Source organism: Centropristis striata, chromosome 12, assembly GCF_030273125.1.
Source record: "Centropristis striata isolate RG_2023a ecotype Rhode Island chromosome 12, C.striata_1.0, whole genome shotgun sequence".
NCBI classification, from domain to species: Eukaryota; Metazoa; Chordata; class Actinopteri; order Perciformes; family Serranidae; genus Centropristis; species Centropristis striata.
In genome coordinates, this window is record NC_081528.1 from 24,951,349 (window position 1) to 24,975,673 (window position 24,325).

General features: G+C 39.6%; 1 protein-coding gene across 4 annotated transcripts in view; it reads right to left on the bottom strand.

Moving 5' to 3' along the window:
- unc5a (unc-5 netrin receptor A) overlaps positions 1–24,325 on the bottom strand; it is a 140,237-nt gene that overhangs the window by 59,543 nt on the left and 56,369 nt on the right. For all 4 annotated transcript variants that reach the window (XM_059345905.1, XM_059345904.1, XM_059345902.1 and 1 more), the window contains exon 2: positions 9,497–9,709. In XM_059345905.1, coding sequence (XP_059201888.1) covers positions 9,497–9,709 — 213 coding nt within the window. The remainder of the gene's footprint in view (positions 1–9,496; positions 9,710–24,325) is intronic.

Consider the following 24,325-nt stretch of genomic DNA (forward strand, 5'->3'; position numbering starts at 1 on the left):
AGAAGTTTACCGGCTTCTCCCTGCTGCATTCAGAATCCAACCGTGTTAAAACGGCACATTTTGAGGCACATTGTGGAATCCAAGCACATTTGCAACTTTGGCCTCTATTTGCTCAGCACAAGGGCAGTACAAGTGGCCTGGGTAATGCATGTGCTGCATTTCATTGCAGCATACAGACCACATTTTATTCAGATGTTATGGTTAGGGCACAGAAAAGCTTAGAACTACGCTTAGACGGTACAAGCAAATATTTCCACGTAGCTCTGAGTACCAAGACCACAAAAGGTAAACAGACCACTGTGTGCCTCTGGAAATGCAGTTGAAAAAGCAGCATTTATGAATTGTTATCATTCTGACAGCAATGCTAAAATACTGGAGGAAAGAACTAGCAATCAATTATCATTTCAAAATGATTGATTGTACATGATCACACAGACTTTTAAATTGCAGCACATACCATTCCATGCACTACACACACCAACTACAAATGCAGGCTTGAAGGACTGTATTGATAACATGTCGGTCTTTACCAAGCGGGGTAAATGAATAACTTGAGATGCTGTAAAAGAAAGAACCACTAAGAGTGCTGAATGCATTCCAACTTCTAGCAAGGGCACAGCTTTTGTGAGACTGACAAATACAAAATTACTTGAGAGAAAAAGCATGAGGCTGACGCGGGATATGTTTTGCTGTGAGGACAAAGGCTGTGCGCGTGGGAGATTGGAACGCCAGCGTTGTTGTTTGACAAATGGTAATTATCTTTTTTTCCCCCCACTTTTGTTCCACTAATTGTAGTTAATTTTGAAATTCATTATTCCTGCATGTCAAGCCCAACTTCAAAATGAACAGACCATACCTACACCAAAATTTCAAAATAAAAGTCCGAGTTACACAGAGAGACATTAAGGAATGTGGCCTTTGTACGAGATCAATCAGCACAGCTGGTTCGTTTTTTAATTCTGCCTGCCTCACTTTACTCCCGCTGCTCCAAACACACTTGCAGTTGTCTCAAGGCCAGGCAAACACAGGCTTCAATTAAATCCACTCCGACTCCCTTCTCACTCTTAGGTGTGTTGCTCCGCTTTGAGAGGGGTCTACCTCCACACACGCATAAACACACACATGCACGCAGACACCGTGCTGACCTGCCTGAGAAGCCTAATAGAACACGTCGGCAGATGTGTCACGGGAACAATTCACCTTGCCATCTGTTTTTCGGTGCTTCATCGCCAAATCCTTCCCCCTCCGTCCCGCAATCAAGGACAGGATGAAATACAAGTCCCATTATGGGGAAGTAGCTAATAATGCATTATCAATTAGTCCCCTTGGCTACTGATCGATGCTTAGCAGGTGGTACAAGGCCATTTTGTCCATTTAGGACTATATTGTCCTCTTCCCCCCTGATTCTCTTATTTCCTTCTGTTCATTAGATACCAGCTCAGAGGCCTATCAGGTTTTGCTTAAATTGCAGCGGGGCTGTTCTTCAATATTCCATTAAAGATCATGTTTAATCACTGTTGTGAGGCCCCGGCACTATTAAGAAGACTGTGTCCTGAATTCACTGCAATTTTGACAACAACAGAGCGACAGCGAGCTGCTTGCTGCTTTCACGTTTTGCTAAATGCCATTCAAGTAAAGGGACCTCCTGTAAGTCTCCTGTTAAGGTATTTATCTGCATCCCTGTTGTTGACCTTTACAGGACTGAAAAAAAGGAGAGAAAAAAACGTGTAATACTGGGACAGAGGGACGGGAGAGTGGGAGGAAGTTGGACTCAGAGAGCTGATTGGCTGCTATAATACCACGGATAAGTACTGAGGTATTAAAATAAAAGTCACAGATCATTTCAGCTAAGCCTAGCTTATCTCCCCTTTAGATCAGAAATTAAATATGTCATCACATTACAATCCAGGATATAGTCAATCAGAAAATACATATTTTATACAAATGAATCCTCGCGGGTTTGCAGAGGCAGGGGTTAGCCCTGTGGGGCCATAACACATTATTAGTTCTATTCAGAAAGTGGTAGATGGTTTTAAAAGATTTACTCACTACGTCATATGTGGTATTTATACTTCAAAGGATTGACAGAGGACAGAAGCTGGTGCTGATAAACCTGGAGGTTATAAAGTATAGAGGTTATATTTTCTTTCAGGGGGTTGAAATCATATGTGGAGTTATTAAAAAAAGGGAATATTAAAGACTTTATTAACATTGTGTATACGATTCCACTGTAAAGTGAAAAATTCCCTTTGATAAAGGTACAAGGCAAATGTGTAGCTTGTGATTACTTTCTCCATCATCTTCTGCATTCATTGTAGAAGCCTTGTTGACATCCAGTTCAATCAACAAAGAAAATATAATCTCCCCGCATCTTTATAAGGCAGTTGCCGAGGTTTATTGAAATAGGGATGTGAAATGCATGTATTTTCCACCTGAGAGGGTTTGCTGCAGGGGTGACAATGCGACGTGTGGATCAAAATCGTTTCCATCAATGCTGGCAGATGAAATGCAAACACAATCAAATCAGTCTGGCCTATACAACAATCCTCCGCTCAAATGCCAATCTCCCTTCTCCTCATCATGTGTCTGATGAGAAATCATAGTGTGGGAGAATCTCCTAATCTATGCAAACACACTGTCAGCATTGATTTGTTCGGAGGGGATATGTCTTTATTAGGACTCGCCAGACGTCTCCGTTCCTCCTGTCCTATAAAGGATGACCTGGGAAAGACACAAAGCCGGGCCCGGGCTTTGGAAGCAGTCACAGCCATAACAATTGAGATAAGTTACTGAGGACAGGTAATGAGAACCGATAGACTCGAGGGTGGATCGATATCGGACATTGATACCAGGAGAGGAAGGACAAATTGTGACATCTCTTTCCTTTCCCATGTTCAAAGGAGCTTCTGAGACAAGTGTGTGTTGTGAGCCCTGTGTGCAAGCGTGTGTAGGGATATGGGTGTGTGTGGGGGGGGAGGGGTCCAAAGCATTCACAGAATACAAAGGGATGTCAGTAACTCTAACTGTAACTGTGCAGTACACAGAGCAGCTCCTTTGTCTTTCCTGCACTGCATCAGTTTCAATAAACAGACCTGTCTGATGAGGGCAGAGGTCATGTCTGCTGTAGATGGTTATCCTCATGTCCTGTTTTCTACCTCGTGAGCTTTGAATACTGAACAGTCTGACGGAAACATGTCTGCACTTCAGACCTGGGTCAGTTATTAATTCAAAGCCTCGCCGTTACTTTGACGTTTGTCTGAGTCTGCTGGGAGTGAACATGGATGGAGTTCTGCTGAATATTGCCTCTGCTGTGCTGGGCCAGACCAGTTAATCTCTGAAACAGCCACATTTCTGATATTACTTCAACCCGAGTCGGTGAAGGGATTATTGATCGTGGCCTCGGCTCTTTTTGATCAGTTTGTTTTCCTATCTGATATCTTTCAGTGAGGAAAAACATGCACAGAAGTCATTAGGGCTGTGGGAATCCCTCAACATTCTCGGCGCTGATCACAGCAGCAGACGAAAAGGTTGCTTCAAGTGCACTGGTGATCAGGCGTGCATTCGGAAACAGACAGACAGTCTAGTTCTCAAAATCTTTTTCATGCTGCTTTGCAAAATTTCAAACAAACAGGAATTTACTGGATGTAGAATTATTTTTAGGGGTGTTGCGTTATACCGGTAATAATGCACATGATAACATACTGTAAATAATCCAGCACTTTCTAAATACAGACTCTCTTTCAACCTCCGTGAGTTAAAGATGAATTAGAATAATACATTTTCTATCAAAGCATGTTATATTGTGAAATATAGTTTCTGGATAATTTACAGTCACGGAAACAATTATGAGAGCGCAATTTTCTTCAATATATTGTTCATTTTATTACCTGGTACAACTAAAGGTACAATGGTTTGGACAAATATAATGATAACAACAAAAATAGCTCATAAGAGTTTAATTCAAGAGCTGATATCTAGCCATTTCCCATGTTTTTCTTGATAACCAAAATCATTATCAAGAAAACCATGGAAAATGGCTTAATATCAGCTCTTAAATTAAACTTATGAGCTATTTTTGTTGTTATCATTATATTTGTCTAAACAAATATACCTATAGTTATAACAGGTAATAAAATGAACAAGAAATTGAAGAAAAGGGTGGTCTAATATTTTTTTCATGACTGTAATGTATCCATTTTTACTAACAGATTATAAAACAATCTCAATTCAACACCTCTATATGCCCTGCATAGGAGACCATTAGTAAAAAAGATGGGTATTAAGAATCATTCTATAGAAATAGCCCGTCGCCAGAGCCAAATCCCTGCAAAATTTAGATGAAACAACACACAGCATGCAGACTAGAAGAGCCTATGTAGTAGACATTTTTTTATATTGTCTCAGTGCATATCATTATACTGCTCAGGCCCATTAGTAGAAATGGGAATTGGTATTCTGTTTCTGATTCTGAACACTTACATTTTTCATTTTGGTCAAATGTTGAAAAAAAGTCACCTCCTTCTGCCCCGTGCTATGGCTGTGACTCATCTTTATCTTTGATACAGTAAGCATCCTGAAGTGAGCTTTTCTGTATGCGGCTCCATCTGCCTGAAACCTTCTGCGGTTACTGTAGATCTAAAATTGCTAAATTTGCTCTCCCTTGGTGAATTCAAATCATTTACTGCAGGAACTGGGTGCTTTCTCTTCTGGGCGCTGCTGTATTTCAGAATCTTTTCAGAATGTCTTCGTCTCGTTTATTGTCCTGAATTGGTCTTATTTCGATGGTTTTTGATAGCTCTTGGGTTGATTTAAGGTCCTTTACATGATTATATTAGAAATATTATTGATGATTTTAAAATCATATTTCTGATTAATTCTGATTTGGTGACATATTTTTTTGTGTTATCTGTCAAATGTTGTAAGTCATTGTTACTGCAGCCTATCTTAGCCAGGACACTCTTAAAATTAGATTTTTAATCTTAAAAAGGCTTGTCAGATTAATTAAAAGATTAAATATAAATAAATGTTTTATAAATATTTTATTTTCCCCTGACATGTTTAATTGTTGATTATTAAGAAAGCTTCATGTGTTGAAAAGGTCCTGAAACTCAGGATTTGTGAAACTTTTCAAAAAAGCAATTAGACAAACTCCAAAACACTTTTTTCTTAGTTAATACATAATAAACTCTCACACATGCAGTAGGAAATCAAAAGACCAATATAACTGTCAAAATGTGTTCAGATATTTCTTCTATAGAACACAAAGATTTGAACTATTTTAATAATGATAATAAGATGGAAAACCAATAGGCTACAATGAGAGACTTAACTAGCCCGTTTGTATGGGTATATTTATTTTAGCAGAAGTAGTATTGGGTTGTTGTTGTTATTTTAACACAATCAAAAATTAATTTTCTTTTTCAATCATTCATACAATCAAATATTAATTGTATTTTAAGTTATAAGACGTCTGCCTCTTTATGCCTAATCAAGCTGTATGCATGTTCATTTGTCAATGGGCCACTCATCCATCAGAGAGTCAAAGAAAGATGATCATGTTGAACAAAGAAAAGCAGACTCAACATCTCTGACTCTGATGTGTCAACATGCTATTTCCATTATTTTACTGTTGGAATTAAGAGCATTAACTCCATCCACAGCTCGACTTTCATTTACATAACAAAGGAATGAGGATCCTTGACTAGAATCCCAATCAGTCCGAACAAGCCAGCCAATAAATATGAGGCTGGGATCTCAGGAGCTTTTTGCTGGCTGGTCACATGGGTACATAGTATTTACTGTCTTTGTTAATGGAGTAAAAGAAGCATGGGACCTGCTCAGTGCAAAGCTCAAGCAGAGACGGCCACGCAGAGTCAGGTAGGACATTTCTCTGAGTTACTGTTAGAGAAATGGGCTATTTTGAGAAGGTGATTTTTCACTGTTACACTGGATATAAATTGTCAATCAATTTTTGTCAACTTGGGTAGGTCTCCAAACTCCTCATTCCTCGTTCCTCAAGGCGTGATGTTTATATCGGGCAGCTCCTGGTGTGACACAAGTCCTGGTTGCTTGGCAACAGGTACGAGTTTAAAGTCCGGTGTGACTGTGACGACCGGGGTGAGAAGACAGCCTGACAAGCCTGTACAGCGCGCACACACACGTACACGCACACACAGTTGCACAGTTGGATGTGTGCTTCTCACATGTTTCTTGCAGGAAGGGGGATTAGAGGGAGCCATCAGTAAACTCCTCAGGGTAGTGCTGACATTAAACAGCACAAGTGTTTGAGAGATCGATGTGGGTACCTTGGAGCAGCCATACCTCTGGACAACCACGTGTCCTTCATAACTGCACAGCCCCACATGCGACACATTCATCATCAAAGGCAGGGAGACCACAGAGTGATGTGGAGAGCTGGGAGGAGGCCTTGGAACTTCACAGGGTTTCTAAAGACGGAGCCCCTTTGCTGCTGCAGGGGTCCGTGGCACCCTGCACGACAGATTTGTTTCACAGACAAATAAATGCTGACTATAACGGCTCATAAACACATGGCAAATGGTCCATCATCATTAAATGTTGGCACAGCAACATTGCATTGGTAATGTGATGTTCCCATAAACTCTGCAGTTTATGGGGCACAGCGTGTTCTTCAGCTACTGACAAACTCATCGTGTCAAAGTTAGGCAACTGACTCCACAATGTCACCACTTTAACGTCCCGTGCCATGAATAACATGTATATCATACAACCTTGTTACGCAGGTAATCAGAGAGGGCATTAACATGCACTGTAGTAACCCGTTTCTGCAGCAGGTCAGGAATAAGAGTTCTACCCTACCCCCAGGACACTGCGTCTTTTCTTTTGGTGGTGTGAGTCTGTGAAGGAGACAGGGAAGTGAGAGGGCAGACAGAGAGAGAATTTCCCTCACAGTGTAAATATTTCTGAATTTAAAAAAAGGCCCGACAGACTTATTCAGAGTCTGAGTTTACTTTCTGTTCAGTTTCCCTCAGACTTTGGATGGAATGATTTACATATATTTACATGTATACATGGCAGATAAGTAAGGAGAAATCTATCTGGGGACACCAGATTTCCTGAATGCCTAACCTGATTACTGCAACTAGGGCCCTGTTCTTCAAATGTAGTTTAACTAATTCAGATTTACAAGCAGATATCTAATCCTATTTATTCTCATGCAGGTAATTTGGTTCTTTGAAAGCAGTTTGAGAATTGCACTTTACATCCTGGCTGAAGTTGTCTCAACAACAGCGCACTCTTATTTTGTAATAAACTGCTGTAAAATTAGTGGAGAGTTGAAACCATGATCAGCATTGCAGATTGTCTAAGTGCTGCTCATGTGATTGTTACATTAAGTAGTTGTTAAAAAAAACATGCACTGGTACAACAGATTTATTCATAATCTCATTTGATATTCCTGTGGTGTTACGGGTGTCTTTTGTTCTACATTTTGCTCCACAATGTTCCACACTTTCTTCTCTGATAAGCAGTTTATTGGTTTTTAAACAAATGTTCTGGCTCCATTGGTCTTTTTAACAGAATCTTTCAGTTGACTTTCCGCCTTTCTTGGTCACAGTTTCTCTAACTGGTTTGGTTCTTTTCTTTTAGTGTTTTTTGTTGTTGTTATTAATTTCATTTTCATTTTGTTTTATCATGAAAAGGTAAGATTTAAGCTTCAAAAATTAAATTGTAACCCTGATAATTACAGATCATTGTGAGTTTACAACAGATTGCATTTTTCATCTAGAATCATTATTTTATGAATGTGAGCTATTTGTATCTGAAAATATATACGTGGTTCACAGTAAACCATCAGGGTCACGATCCATCTGACTGTCAATAAGTGGCCTTTTGCAGGATTGGCTACAAAGGACTTGTTGCCATGACAACAATTCCAAATATAAATTAAATCAGCGTAGAAGAACCAATGAGTCCAGACTCAAGTGAAATCATCAACAAACTAACCTGGGTCAGGACAAGCCATATTTATCACATACATGATGTTTGAGAAGGCAACTTGTTAGTAGTCAAACCCCCTTTTTCCTCAAAGGATTGTTTATAATCATATATGCCTAATATAGTCACTCCACTCAACAACTGTGAGAAACTGAGAGTAGAACTGTTAATGAAACAACACAGAAAGAAAGATAGCGTTGGGAATTGGTAAAATTTTATCAGCGTTGACTCATGGACAATTTCTTCTTAATGATCCAAATCCACAAGCGCTCCCTTCTGTGTTCGCTTTTTATTTACAAAACAGGAACTCCAATTAACTCTTTTATTACCATTATCTGACAGAGCCCGATTCCAAAAATGACTCTGGCATCTTAAACTGTGTCTAATACAAAAGGTAAAACAAATCAAAAAATGAAACTACACTGTTCTAACTGCTGTTGTGCTGCAGAGAACTGAAGTTTAAATCACTCACAATGCCTCAAAGTCAGCGGACAATTTTACAAAATCGTACTTTCTGTTTATTAGGGGAAAAAAAGCTGGTGCAGGAGTAAGCACACAGAACAATCAAAGCCTCAGTATGTGAGAATATTTGTTTTCATCAGTAAACTAGATCAGGAATTCTCACCTACAAAAGTGTCAGATTGAATACTCTTAGTTAGTTCCCCCCTGACATTTTACAATTCATGCCTGCATTTGGTGAGCTGCTGCATTTTAATTCCAAACCCGAAGACCAGATGGATAAAATGTTAGCACAATGAGCTCTTTATCTAAAAACAAAGAGGCAAAGTGTGCATATGAATTGATACATCGCTGCTTGAATTTCCCTTCAGATTTTCCTGCTTTAAACACCTTCCCTTTGTCTTTCTGTGTGCAGACACTGATGTCTGTGTGTCTGTCTGTTTGTGCAGTTCTCACTTGTTGTGTCCATTATCTGTTTTATGCACGTGTTTATGCATGGCTGCAAATCACAGTGTGCATTTGTTTGTTTGTGTGTGTGTGTGTGTGTGTGTTCCTCTCCCCCCCAAAAACCTGTCATTTGCTACATTTCTCGTTCCCAATCAGTTGTCAGGCTGTGAATGGGTGGTTTGAATTTGCAGATCGCTGCTGAATCACACCACATCAGTGTCATACATGTTTATGACACTGATGGCGGAGGCGGGGGATTGCAGCACAACAGAGAGAAAAACAAACAGGTCTCCAAGGTGATCGAGAAAATTTCTGAGACTGAAACCAATGTGCTTATTATGAGACTGGCAGGCTAAATAGGCTGGAGGATGAGCCAAGAGCCTGATGGAGCACAGTAATCACTGGCAAATTGCAAACCTTAGTTTCAGCATGCAAACACTTTACATAATGCATCTGCGGAATCACACATGTTACACAGCCAACAACATCCAAAAACAGGTGAAAAGATGGTTCATCTGGGATAAAAAAAAAAAATGTCCAGGAGGTCAATTGGAGTGAATTTTTTTAAAAACTCCAATGAAATATTTTGATGGGAAACAGTTGGTTTTGCATGTACCTGTGGCTGGGTCAACGGTCCGCTCGATCAAGTGGTCATCCTGGTGAACCCACTCGCCGTTGCACTTGAAGTAGATCTGCGTGGCCGGGGTGGAGCGGCAGGTCAGTGTCACCGGCTTGTTCTTCACGATGAACTCGTCCTCCGGCTCCACCAGGAAGTGAGGTAACAGGTCCGAGAAGGCGGCAGGAAGTGTTGCTGTTGCGTGCTCGGAGCCTTTAGAGAATAATAAATAAAAAAAGCAGTGATTTTAGAGGGATGTCAAATAAAAGGCTTTCACGTTATCAAGTTGTCATGACATCAGCAGACATAAAAAAATGTAATGATGGGATTCAGCGTCCTTGGTGAATTGCGACTCATAACATATGCATCTGAAAGCGGCAGAAGTAGAAAGAGACGGATGGGCCGACGGACAGACTGTATGGAGGAGAGATGGCAGTGACAGAGCTTGGCCTTATGTGCTCTTGGCTGGGTCAGAGGGGGAAGTGGAGTCCAGGTCCTTACTTCAGCTCTTAATCACAGCCCCTTTAACATCACCGCTGATGGACCGACGGCCATAAATCCCGTCTCAGCGACTAGGCCACTTCACACTGTGTTATACGGCTCTTCAACCGGGACTCTAACTCTACCCGTATTAAGCAAGACAGGACAAGAGGCAGGAAGGTTAAAGATGACTGACAGCTCGACGGCCAGTTAACTTAAACTCACTTTCTATATACAGTACAGGCCGTTTTATTCCTCTAGAATCTTGTGACATATAGGAGATCTGGAGGAAGGAGAAGAGGGAAGATACATCTTCACTGAGCGGAGATACAGGAGCTGTCCTTCAGGGGGACAATGCTGCGATTTACAGCAAACTCTTAGGCACGCTGAAAAATGTTCAACACAAACGCTGAATGACACAATGGAGCCTACAGCACACACATCCTTCCTGCACGAGCACACTTTCTCTCTCTCGCTCTAAACATATTAGCTTTGTGCGAGATATAGCGAGAGGACGGAGAACAGAGTGAAAACAGGGAAATAACCTCTTTACACCGCAGACACTCAAGGGAGACCAGTAAATCCCAAAATAAAACCCCTTTAAAAAGGAGAGTAATATTAATTTACTGCCCTGAATCCAATATGGCTGACAGACCAGGCATTAACAACCTTCTCCATCACTCCCTGTGCAGCAGGAGAGGATGGGAGTCCACATCTCTCATAATGAAACGGCAACTCTCACGCTGACCTTTCTCTCCTCCCTTCCTCTCCTCCCTCACCCAGCCTTCGTTCATCCTTGCAGCTTGCTGATGCCTGGGTCAGGGATAATATCACGTTGCGTCATAAACACCAATCTTTGGATAAAGACATTATCTGTCAGTTCCTCCCCCACTAACACATTATATTAATGTCTCTCTTTCTTCTCCTATTTTTTCCTTTACCCCTGTGTGCTGAGTTGCTAATTTATCAGGATGAGATAGTGAAGCATGCCACTGCTGCTGCCGCTGAACCCCATTAATGTTTCGTGTACATGTTTAACTCTTAATGAAAACTAAATGTTCTGTGTCCAATGAACGACATACATCACTTGCTGACACTTTCCACCCTTTTCCCATTTTCCGAGCACATTTTCTTTTTGCAACACATTTGCAGAGAAGAAAATGTCATTAATATGGCACTGTCTATTCAGGACAACACAACTGCCTGACAATATTTACTATGTATATGTGTTTCTTGTCTCGTGGTGTCGAGGAAAAGGCCACAGTTCATCATGAATCGTGAGTATAATTGCTTTAACGGAGAGCCAAAACTTTGCTAATAAACAGCGTGGGACCAGCAGGTCAGGTTGTTTGAAAGTGTGTTGGTCCTAATGACGGCGGCTTTTTCTAATGGGCCGGCTTCCAGCTTTGTGACCACGGCCATTAGCCGGCCGGGCTGACCCTCTGTACTCCCCGCAGACACAAGACGACAGCTCACTAAAACAGTGGGTGAGACTCACCTCACACCTGCCAGGTTAATCATCTCATAGAGGACGGATGATGTTGAAACAGAGAGTGAAATAAAGCCACCTGAGACACTGACGAGTGGTGAGAACGGCTTGATGAGCTCCTGATGCTGTTAACTCACCGCTGGCTGCTCATTTGCAGAGGTCACATTCAACATGAACTTTCAACTTTGGATGTTGTTACCAATTTGTGTTTGTGTGTGTGTGTATTTGTGTGTGTGTCACAATGGGCGGGGGTTACTCTTCCATTTAAGTACATGCACTTTAGGTTAATGAGGTTAAACACGTAATTTCTTTAGAGAAGTAAATTGTCATTTTATGGCAGGGCATTCTAGTCACGCACTGCTTTATATCAAACCCATAATGGAGGGCTGATGCGTAGTAAATTGGCTTAGATTATTGTCACGACACAATGTACTTCAAAGTCAACGTGTGCTACACACACACATGCACACGCACACTGGGAGTATCAACCACTTAACAGACTGGTTGCAGGTCAATGCACAAATCAAATAGACATACAGCAGCACTATGGGCACTGCATTAGATTCCACTGAATGGGATTGGCTAAAGCCGCCATTAATTGCCAAATGCATCTGAGTCCATTGCCAGATCATTTAGTACACACACAAACAACAAACACAGGACGCTAAACGCCTCCCCTGCTGATCATTCAGCCAATGAATATGATTTAATTGATACAACATGCTCAATGTGTTGCTAGGGCCCAGCATCCACATAACTCATTTCAAAGAATCATTTGTGCTTCTTGTACTTTCGAAAAAGAAACACATCAGGTTGTGACCCGATATTTATCTGCAGCTGCTATTCTCTCGAGAGAGGATTCGACTGACCTAAAACGCACACGCACAATCACACACACACACGTACACACAAACACATCAAGGGTGCACCAGCTGTCAGTGTGGTGAGCCATGATGTCCAGAGCAGATTTCCTGCTGCGCACAGACTCGTGTCTCATGTGTCCAGCTGACCACGTCAACTCCCAAGTCAGAGAGCGAGCACGTCCTCAAGAGGAGGAGATGATGACAGTGTTGGGAGGGTTACTGTTGAAATGTAATAGATTACAGTTTGCTAGTTACCCTGTTAAAAGATTGATAATGTAACTAATTTGACAATAGTTTTTTGTTGATTCACTAATGACTAATCATCGCTGCTTTATTATGATGCAGTCAAACAGGGCTGCATGATTTGGAAAAAAAACAAAACAAATAGATTTTGCAATTGCAAGAAGATTCACATTATTATTAACATGATTAATGATTGATTAAAATGATCAAGGTTTTTCTTTTCTTTTTTCCTTTAGTATATAGAATAAGATTTGCAGGCAGGGACATCTCTGCAGCCTTCTGCGATTTGGATATTACTCTTGTCCATATTGTGATTTATAAAATTTAATCATAATAAAATTTGAACTGTGCTGCCCTAACTCAAAATATATATTTAAACATCTGGGAAAAAGTTTTATTCCCGTAACTGCTGTGACTATATATGCACATACCACTGCATTTTAAAAAGCATGCAGGATTAGATTTCCACAAGTGTGGCAACTTTCTAAATGTCTTTTGTTACCGTCTATCTTCAATATTTCATAATGATTTTTACTTTAATGTCACTTACCGTATCACTTTCCACTTTTTTTTATACACACAAATCTCAAGTCTTATTTTGAAATGAAATTCTTCGTACTTTTCTCACTTCTCCTCTGCTCGTGTCAGCGTGCCCCATACTGCCAACTTGTGTTATCACCATTTGTAAAATAAGCATTTATTTTTTAATTTCACTACTTATTATCTGCTTGGAGAAGAGAAATGCTGAATGCATCGCAGTATGAGGATGTCAGCAGGGAGAAAAAACCATAGCTGGAGAGAAAATAACCCTCTTTTGTGTTTCTCCCTCGTGGCACCAACACGTTGTGTGCCCTTTGGAGCCAATTACAATTTTTTTTTTTTTTTTTTTTTTTACAACGTCATGTCCCCGAAGGAAAGCATCATTGAGCAATCACTGGGCATAATTTACATCACAGTGATGAACAGCAGCTATAACAAGTGTTTTATGACACCATCAGCACCTTACAATGTCCTCGGAAATTAATTCAATTAAAATCACTATCCAGAATATTAAACCATTTCATGTTTAGCTGCCATTTAACAACAAAGCCAAGATCAAATTTGTCACAACCACTTTAATGTTTTATGTTTTCTTTCCGGAGTGCTATGAGATTGCTAAAGTGGCTTCCTGAATGCTTTTATACAACTGAGTGTCTTTATTTTGGTAATCACTCTAAATATATTATATGTAGTATATTAGATTTCTGGGAACAGCAGTGTTGCTCATGTATGGTTACTTTCAATAAGCCTGAGACAACATTAATGCTGGCAGTGATCAAACACAGGGAAAGAAGCAGAAATGGGATGAGTAAGATGAAAAAAAAAAAAGCTCCATCCACCATCATATATAATCTGGAGCACGGCTGACTGATGTATGTTTGTCCCCAGATGACAAATATTTACTCCTCCACATGTCTGGGATTCAGAACACATTTTTCAATGAGACAACCATGCTTCAACAAGCACTCCTTCAACCACACACACTCATTCTCTGTCAAACACATACACAAGCTCCTGTGCATTGTACATGCACATACACATTTATGGAGCTGAAACATACACACAAAAGCTAAAAAAAACAAAAAAACAAACAAACATGCACACGTACGCAATATATAGAGCGAAAGCATGCAAAAAAAAAAAGAAATAGCTGCTCACAAACAGCTTTGTCTTTTGTCTCAATCAATGAGAGATGTAGAATTATGCATGCAAACAAAAATGCAGGTTTATACAAAAATACTCAAACGGCAACAAATTCACATAGTGTACATTCCCTGGTTATTAAAGCTAGTGTGGAAAATAATCAATCACTGACAGCGAGAATACTCTTGTACAGAAACAGGCTCAGATGCATTAAATAAACATGTAGGAGAGATGGCACCCATGGCAACCCAAACTTCATCACATCACGTTTGCATCAGTGGTGAAGGATGCAGAGAGGCTTAAGGAGAAAAAAAAATCAGGGAGTGAAGGACAGAAGGAGAGGTGGGGGCTGGGAAGACGGGGGTGAATAAGTAAATCACTCTCACACATGCCGCACATGCAGTTATTACAATCTTGTCCAATTTAAATGAATAGAAAACTGGCTGCTAAGCATGCACATTGATGCAGGGCTGTACATCTGTGTGCATATATTAATGCCGGATACTAACACCATGCTTCCTACACTGTTCCCTGACGAGAAGATTTCCACGAGAGATGCGTTCCTGAAGCTTCGGGTCACATTGTCAACTTTGAGAATTGCCATCAAAAGACGGCGACATAAATCATTTCCACTCAAACAGGCAGCACTTTGACTGATTATATGCTGTTTTTTTTTTTGAGTGATGTCGCTAAACAAAGGGAGAAAGTTAGAGCTGTTAGTTGTGTAAATATGGTGCACAGCAACACCATTAATGAGCATTACACCTTTGAACAGGAGCTTACACATCTGCTTATTCCGGTTTGTTGATTTTTATTTATTAATTTTTCCTGTCATCTATTTGAAGCGACGCCTCAGCAGGGGGGTCCAAGCAGGGAAGAAACTTTGTGCCGTCTACCTTTGCCACGAGCGCCGACACTTCCTGACACCTTCGCTTCGCTCGCCTTTCAAGGCGGCGGCGTCTTGAAAGGCGCATTTGCCTTGAAACCTATGAGACCATTTTAAGATCCTGTCAAAGTAAAAGAGCTGACATTTTGAGAACTGTGCTTAAGTGACAGAGCCTGCATGTGTGTGTGAATAAATTTGTCTGTGCAAATGTGCATGTTTGTGTAAATGTGTGTGAATAAATGGCTGAAAGTGATGTTTAACAAGATCAACAGCTGGAAGCCTGAATTTGTGTACATAACAGCAAGAGCGCTAACAAGAGACACATTTATCTTTGTGGTTTAAATTGTGATACGGTTAGACCTGTGATCCAAAAACCACATTCCTATTCTTAGAAGCGTCATTAACACTGTGGGGCCTAAGAGTCTGCAGATTGGAAGAAGCGTTCATATTCATCACTCGAGTGCCACAGCTGATGCTTTGTCGCCATTCACTTCCAGATGTTTCCATGGACAAACCAGTTTCATGGCTGAATCAGCCTCTCAAACAATCAGTTTTCTAAAGCAGTGGTTTAATCACTGGCTGCGACTCTCCAATAAACTCTGTTTCCTGCATAATTCAGTGACTGCACTAGCTCGGGTATTCTACTCAAGTTACATATATGCCCTCCTCATTTCATTACACATTTTAGGGCATTCCAAATTAAGTATGAGAGCATTTAGCGTCTTTATGAAGAAATAAACTTTCGATTATGGCCCCGTATTAAAACAGAATCTCCTCAAGAGATGAAAAGCTTAGTTCAAACTGAAAATGCATAATTCAAATCCAGAGGATGGCAAAGATCAAGTTGCATTATCAGTTAGAAAATTTGCTTCTCTTTGAGTGTTTATGCCTATTCATCATCTGTTCTTTTAAACAACATTTAATAGGCAAAGGGAAAAAATTCATTGAGAAACTTGCGTAACCATTTCTGCTTTGTAGAGCTTTAGTTTAGCTATTTAATGTTCGGTATGAGGTCACTTTAACCTAACGAACATATTCAGCTCAAATTCAAAGATCCAATTGCAGCCTTTAAAAATTAATGAAGAAAAGAAGAATATATTGAGACACTCACAAAACACAGTGAAGTCTGTGCAGACATAAAAACACTTGATGATAGGTTTAACTTATTTTACAGGCACATTCTCAGTATGTAAATGCTTCACATTCTCCAAAGCTTCACCTGTTTGGTAGTTCAGTACATGTTTTTCCAAAAGAGTCACAGAGATTTAAACACAATTTGACTTAATAACTACACGCAATCCTCAAAGGAACTAAAGGCAGTCTGAGCTGTCAGGAGGGGCAGACGCAGTCGCAGTCTTTGCCATCCAAGACACGCACACGCTCATGGATTTGTCGTCCCCTTACGCTTAGCCGGAAACGAGGTTATCCAGAAGCAAGTTGATTAGAATACTCAGCGCAGGCATGGGAAGAAACAGAAATGCAGACGGAGAGGGAAAGGAGGCATTCTTAAATCTTTGAAATGGATGTTAGGAAATAATGGGAGGAAGGAGGAAGGAAAAGACAAGAGACAATTTAGATTACCAAGTTAATCCTTTAATTACCGGATATGCCTTGAGCTAAAATGAGAGGTTTCACACACTGCGTTTTACAACAATTCCAACTGCAGAAAGAGAGGCAGACTGCCATAATGATCAAGAGCCATAAACCTTAAAATAATGGAATGTCACTATCGCTGGTAATCTATATTGTTTATGATGCTGGAAAAAAAATGGAACAAAACACTACAAATTGCAATTGTTACTTTGAGAGCTTTACAATTAGATAAAACATGTTCTCTTTCAGCGGGCCTCGCAGCACACAATATACCAAACATCCACACTGAAAATACACCATTTTAGAGATTGTCCAAAGTAACACAGGTTTAATTTGGCAAAATGACAAACCAGCAGAGTGTATAACTGCTGATATCAGCAGAAGTTGTTCAGTCTGTTCCAAAAGCTTTTGACACAAACCGTTGTAAACGTGAGGCCCCCTGCGACACTTGTCAACCACGTCAACCTGCCTATTCCTTCCTCCTCCTCCTCCTCCTCCTCGTCTCATCATTTACCCTCCTCCCAGTAAAGACGCGGGTGGAGAGGAATGGGGGATGACTCTCACCATCTAATTAGTGTGACGGAGCATGGAGGCTCCTCAGCATCAGACAGAGAATTAGAACACAACACGAAGATATGATCCATAACAAGGCTGAGATAAAGCATCACCTGTTCAACTCTAATTACTGTAACAGTATGTCGGCGCCAACTTTCCAATTTAACAAGGCACCAGCACTTACTGTAGCAGTGACACAGTATGCTACGGCCTCACTAAGAGCACCATATAAAAATAAGGTAAACACACAATTCAGTACAGAGGGAAAGCTCACTGGCTGAAAACTTGACGACCCAGTCACCCTAGACTTGTTTTTTACCAACAGTAGCTAGCAAGTGTTGCCTTTCAAAAACGTTTGTTACTCTCCTTGACCTGGGACATGCCATGGTTGCTAACATGTGTGCAGAGGTGAGCGAAGTTAACGTCCGCTCTTCACTCACATAATGGTTTGGTCTCTCCGCTCCCCCAGTCAAAGCTGATTCGCTCAATATCAACGCTCACACAACGATCGACTCATAAAAAAAACAAAAAAACATTGTGAACTCGGTTGTCAAGATCGCAACAGCCACAAAAAAACAAACTGATGTGTTCTGATTTGGGCTTGGGCATGCTTCAAACTCATGGTGAGACAGTACAGGAGCGATATTGATTGCTGAGCAAATAAAACATGAGATTGTTGTTCTTAAAGGAATTCCTGAAAAGCCCTTCCAGTGGAAACTGTGTTGCCAAATCTCTTCAGTTAGTACTTTCATTTCAGCCAACCCTATTAAAAAAAATATAGTAAATATAATCCAGTTTATATTAACCATTTTAGTTAGCATGCATTTATTTGCTAATTAGAATGAGATGCAAAGTATGATGGGAATGGAATTAGTTTGGAAGGTATAAAGCAAATCTTTGAACCAATGGTGTTATTCGAGCAAAAGTCAGGTGATCACCAAAGTCATTAACATTCATTCTCTGAGCACCATGAATGCCTGTATACGATTTCATGGCAATCCATCCCTTAGTAGATATTTCAGTCTGGATCAAAGTAGTGGACTGCCATCCATAGAACCATGCCGCTAGTGTGGCTAAAATTGTTTTTGCTCACTTAATGAGCCATGAAAATACAAAGAGATATGATATTTGTTAAAGCTTTCATTTTCTACATCTCCCTTATTCCAGACACCAACATCAGCTGCCAACTGAAGCCTCTATAATCCATGAATATGATGGGAGTAATGAATGCTGCAACCGTAAGAAATGCAGACATATGGCGGCAGCATTATCATAAGACAAAAGTGTTTACCACAATGTCACATGTTCAGAAGTGGCAAAGACTCGTATCTGGAGGCTCCAGACATGAAAGAGAAATATAACTGTGAATTATATAGATAAGTGTGAACCTGACTAGAAATAAAAGACAGAGCTGGTTATCTGATATGACGTTCACTGCGCAGCAAAGCAAAGCACATCTGAACGCCACGTGTGTTTACGGTATCAGGTGAAGGCAGAAGCAGCGAGCAGAGGAAGAAACTCATTTCAACCTGAACAGCTTTCTGATTATTCTCTCCATTTTTTTATTTTTTTTTCCCGCTCCCTCCAGTCCTCCTGACATCACAACCAAAAGCAAAGACACACTGTGATTTAGCAATGTATGAATGCAAATCGGTTTTGGAAGAGGCACATCTTTCATTACTCAAAACACACCTCCTCCTTCATTTCAGGTTAATCCATCTCAAAAAAAGGAAAAGAAAAAGTGAGTTTTCTCAGCCAATTTAAGGAAGCGAAATTACATATGAAGCACTAACTTTGGAAGAAAATGAAGCCCTGAGTGTGTGACAGCAGTCACATGTAACATTCACACCAGCTATTGCAAAAGAAACACAACAACACTGATCCGGATAGCGTCCATCAAAATCCTAGTGATGGCAGCTGGTTCAACAGCTTAGCCTCCTCACTTGAGAATGACGCATGTTACTTGGCCTTTATCTGTGCATTGGTAATCATTCCGGTAATATGGACATGACTTCTCACCTAGCAGTGTGCATTAAGAGTGATTTAATTTAAATTGTACCCTTAGAACATGCAATCACACACCATCAAGTGAATAGTGCCAATACCAATGCAGTGCCACAGTAGCTGTCAATGAGGTGAAAATAAAATAAACTGCACATAAGATTTAAAATAAAATGATAAAGGCTAAGAGGAGAACCAGCTGCGCACCGAGCGATTCAAATAAAATAACCTCTTCTTAAAATGGAGCTGATGTTGCTACTTGTTTTTCTCACAGACAGTCCAATTTCTTTTGCTTTAACAACATTGAAGCTGGTATAAAAGAGGGCAGAGGAAGAAATGGTGCCACACTTGAGCGCAGTGCTTGTACTGCCTTAACCCTGCAGATCAGATGTAATGTTATAGGCTTTAAGCTACTTTAGGCTCTGACTGCTGATGCCTACACAATGTAATTCCCCACACCTGTGACAGACCTCTTCTAACACTTTGTCTAGAGTAAAATAAATGCATTATTTTACCTCAATGTCCTTTTAAGAGATACTTAACGTGAATAGCATGTTGGTGGGTTTATAATGTTTTAAATGCAGACAATCTGGAGGGAAATTAAGGGCAATAAGAAGTTGTGATTAGCAGAAGGAGCAATATAATTTAGTCAGTCACAGATATACTGTTTATTTCCCAATGGTGGAAGCAGTATTTAAAGGATTAGCCTGGTGATATTCTATAATTTCGTTATTGTTAATGATCCCCCCATAAGACCAAAACCAACAACATATAGGTCTTTCTCTAAATACTTTGACTTCCTCTTTCTCTCTTTGGCAAAGCCGTTTGTCTATCTTTAAATATAATATCACACACAAAACACATCAATTTTTTTCACACATTTTTTATTTAATTAAAAAAAATCTAAATAATTTACCTAAACAGCTGGGCACTGGAGTTTTAGGCCAACATTAATTTAGGAGAAATACATTGTGTATTTGATTCTGGACTATTTTCAGCTGTGGATTAATACACATTTGGTGCGCTAGAGAGTATTCATCGCCCCAGGACAGTGTATGTGGGATTGTCTCAAAATAAACTATAGTGCCCATATTCATGACAATTAGAGAACATGTCATGCAGTGTCACAGTGTGGCTCGTTGATTCTTTTAAATTATTTTTGGACAATAATGTAGCACAGAAGAGTAAGCTACAGTGAGTCAGGCTTTGGAGAAAAAGACAATACTTGTTAGTAAGGATCATTTAATCGTTGGCTTCAGTCTTTTCACAGGAGTTGTTGACAGCAATAAAATTATAAAACATCAACGCATTAATCTTTTAAATCCATTACTTTAGTTAAACTAGCAATGCAACAATACTAAATCAAAGGTAAACATACATTAAAGATTTATGTCAAAAATAAAAATACTCATGCTGATGTTTAATTATTGATATGACATGTAAGAAGCACTTATATGTTGTAGCTGGTCCAGGTGGTTTTCAGTAAATCTGGGACAATATGCTATCCTCCAGATTCTATATTATCACCATACTTGGATGCAGTTTCGATATGAATTCTGACAAGTATTGTGTGTCAACATCAAAATTCATTGCAAATTGTTAACTTACACTGGATCATGGGGAATAGTTAGATTATACACTTCTAGATACTGTAAATAAGGCAAATTAGGCCCAAACCAATGCACATCATGTGTCAGCCAGTTTTTCTGAATTTAATTGTCAGTGCCATCATAACAGCAGCAACAGAAAGTTTGCTGATCCGGTGAGGAGTCGGGGCTGTTTAGGATTAGGCCCTGAGGGGCTGTGCTGGCTGAAAAGTAAAGGTCCATGACCGCGGACTGTCTGCTTTTTCTTGAAATGGATATGGCATCACATTATTTATAGATTACAACAATATGAGCAGTAACTTTTTTCCACCTCTGCATAGACTAAAATGAAACAATTGAATTTCAATTATATAAATTCAGGCATTAAGAAATCAATTGAAAAATGTTTTGTTTTTTTTTAAATCATGATTCTTCGAAAAAGAACACTGCTCATTATATTTATGTTTTTATGTGCTTTTCATGTTTACTGTATGTAATTTATTAATTTGCAAAGTGTGTATAGTAGTAGCTGAAAAAAATCAATGTTCTTGGGACGAAAGTGAAAGATAGTCAAATGACAGTGGAAAGTCTCAAACAATGGAGATACTCAAGTACTAGTAATATACTTAGTTACTTTCCTCCTCTATCGGGGAAGCTGCGTGTGTCTGCGGCAGATAAGCAGCTTGCAGGGATCCTCCTCTTGGGCTGTTACGCCAACTGATGATCTTCTGACAGATGATTTGATGAGGTGGGACAGCGCCGCTACGCTGCTAATAACACCTCACCACAAATAAGGGCTGAAGACATGCACCGTCTGATAACAAGGGAGCTGCTCTCATTGTACCGGAGGTGCTGCGAATTTTAATCTTCATCTCCCTTCGTATTTTCCTCTCTGCACTCTTATCAAATTTTACATGATCATTTTAAGAATCCCATTTTAAAATATAGTGAACATTAAAAATGATGTTAGGTCTACAAAAACTGTTTTTTTTTTCCAGGATTGCCTCTTGTGACCCTACGTGATCTCTTTTAAGTCTCCTGTTAAAACTTTCCTGATTTTACCTGAACTGTCTTTTCATTGCACAGAATGATGTAATTTTCTAATATTACTTTTATCTGTTGTTTTACGCTGTTTTTTTTAACTGGTATTTGCAAAGCACTTTGTAACATGTGTTTTGAAAAGTGCTGTATAAACAAAGATTATCATTATTATTTCTTAAGATTTTTAAAACATATTTTTTCAGTTCTGGAATAAACTTTAATGACATTTAAACATTAATCATACTGAACTTGTGCAGTGGGTGTTTTTCCAACATATTGAAACTGAAAATAATTTATTGTGCAGTATGCTAAAAATGGCAGTAAGTATAACATTTCCAAAGTTTAGTTGGAAATAGACAAACCACAATTACAGCAGTGTAAAGCAGCTGACGGATGCCACCCACAGTTAAATCTGCTCTACAGGCTGTGCCTTTCTCCTACAGTCAACAAAATATGCCTGAAAAATCACCATAAATGTGTTTTTCTCAACGATAAGCAGTTCAGCACTCCCATATCGGTTGTAAATGTGTTGTTTTCAAGTCCCTGTCAGTACAACAAAGTTGTCAGCGCAGTAGTAACACAGAGGCCAAGCTGCAGTTGGCTCATCTGACACAGAGGGAAATTGAATTTATCAACACAATGGTCAGCGTCTTCTTTTCCCCTCACTCACATTTGCAAAGGGGTTACAACCTCATGCACAATACACAAAATTCTTCAAACTGTCCTTGAGATCCTCCCATTGAGACTCGTACTTTTCAATCTGTCATACAGTGAACACTAAAGGGAAAAAAACACTATTAGGACTAATCTGGCGTGCTTGCTTTGTTACTATAGCGTACATGTTGAGCACAGTAGACATTTCTTCTGCGTTCCCTCAACAATGGCAACAATAGCTGCTCTGAGTTTTTCCTCTTTCCTGCATTCCCAAATCCATAAAGAGCCTTCATGGCCATGCTCTAAATTACAGAGACAGAAATGGCTTCCACATCCAACCCAATAATGTGCATGAACAATAGCAAAGCATTAGGTGAATGGCAATAAATATCTGAAAAGAGGCATTTTGCTGCAAGAAAATATAGCAATAGAATTCAAGCTATGAGTCCAGTGGAGACATCTTACCAGGACTGTCGACCAATGCCTACAATATTGTGAATAATAGGGAGAAGTGTTTTAACTGCAAAAAAGATCATTATCTAAATTAATAAGAACACTTTTAAGAAATTGAGTCAGCATGTCACATTGTTCTCTCTTGTATGCGGTATATATATAAAAAAATCCTTGTGACTAACTGCAATTAGGGCTTTTCTTGTTTGACTGTGAAACTACCCTGGAAATGGGAGTCTCAAACTATAGGCTCACTCTCAGAGCATTTGAATGTCATTTGGATAATGGAGAAGTACTCAAGGTACTTTTGGGGGAACTGCTTTGAAATGCAAGGCAGGTGACGACTCTGACAGGCCGTGTATGAAGGAACCACCCGGTGAATTTGGTTTTTATGCCAATTCGGTATTTGAAAAGGGGAAATGTTAGTTAGACTAAATGTAGTATGACAGGCCTTATTTCACTTTAAAATACTCTGTCTAAATAATAGGCTTCTTCCTCCGATAAAGCACGACGCTGTTTGGCTTCCAGGTAACTGCCTGCCCACACATTAAAGAAAATGTGGGCGGACCACTGCCTGTCCTTGTCAGTAGAGCATTAGTGAAGACAGGATTTAAGACAGAGACAGACACAACTTAATTATAGGCCAACATTCTTGCATATTTTTTAATATGCACCATTGTACTGTTGCAAATATTGTAACAAGATCTAAAATCTAAGTAAAACATATTTTACCACCTGAAGAAAGGCCCACCTAAACAATTAATGTCAGTTCAAGTGTACGCTATATTTTGAATATTTTTACCATTTTACCTTGCTGTCAGAAAAGCACCGTTCAAGATTGCACGGGGGAACCTAAGCCATTAATTGATGCTCTCTTCAAAGCCACCAGACTGATAAAAACAGTATTTTTTGCCTTTGCAGAACATGTGAGTTGCTGGTCTACAGCTGCCTTCATCCGTTAGTTAGTTAAACTTTGGTGTTTTTGTGATTAGTTCTGATTCACCAAAGTCTCATAATAACACAAACAAAATAAATGATCAAGGCGGTAGTCCAGCAACTCCCAGGTTCTACAAGGTAACATTACAGTTCTTGTTTTGTCTACATATTCTATGGATAAGTAATTCTGACAAAATACCACTTCAAAAAATCTGACCTGACCTTTTCATCATATTAAAGATTGTGAAATATGCTTTACCTTGTCCTCTTGCATGGTTAGATAAATAGATCAGTGTTTATTATATCTCTATGTAACTGGTTAAAGAACAGAATGTATGTTTAGCCTCGCTCAGAGACTGCTAACATATC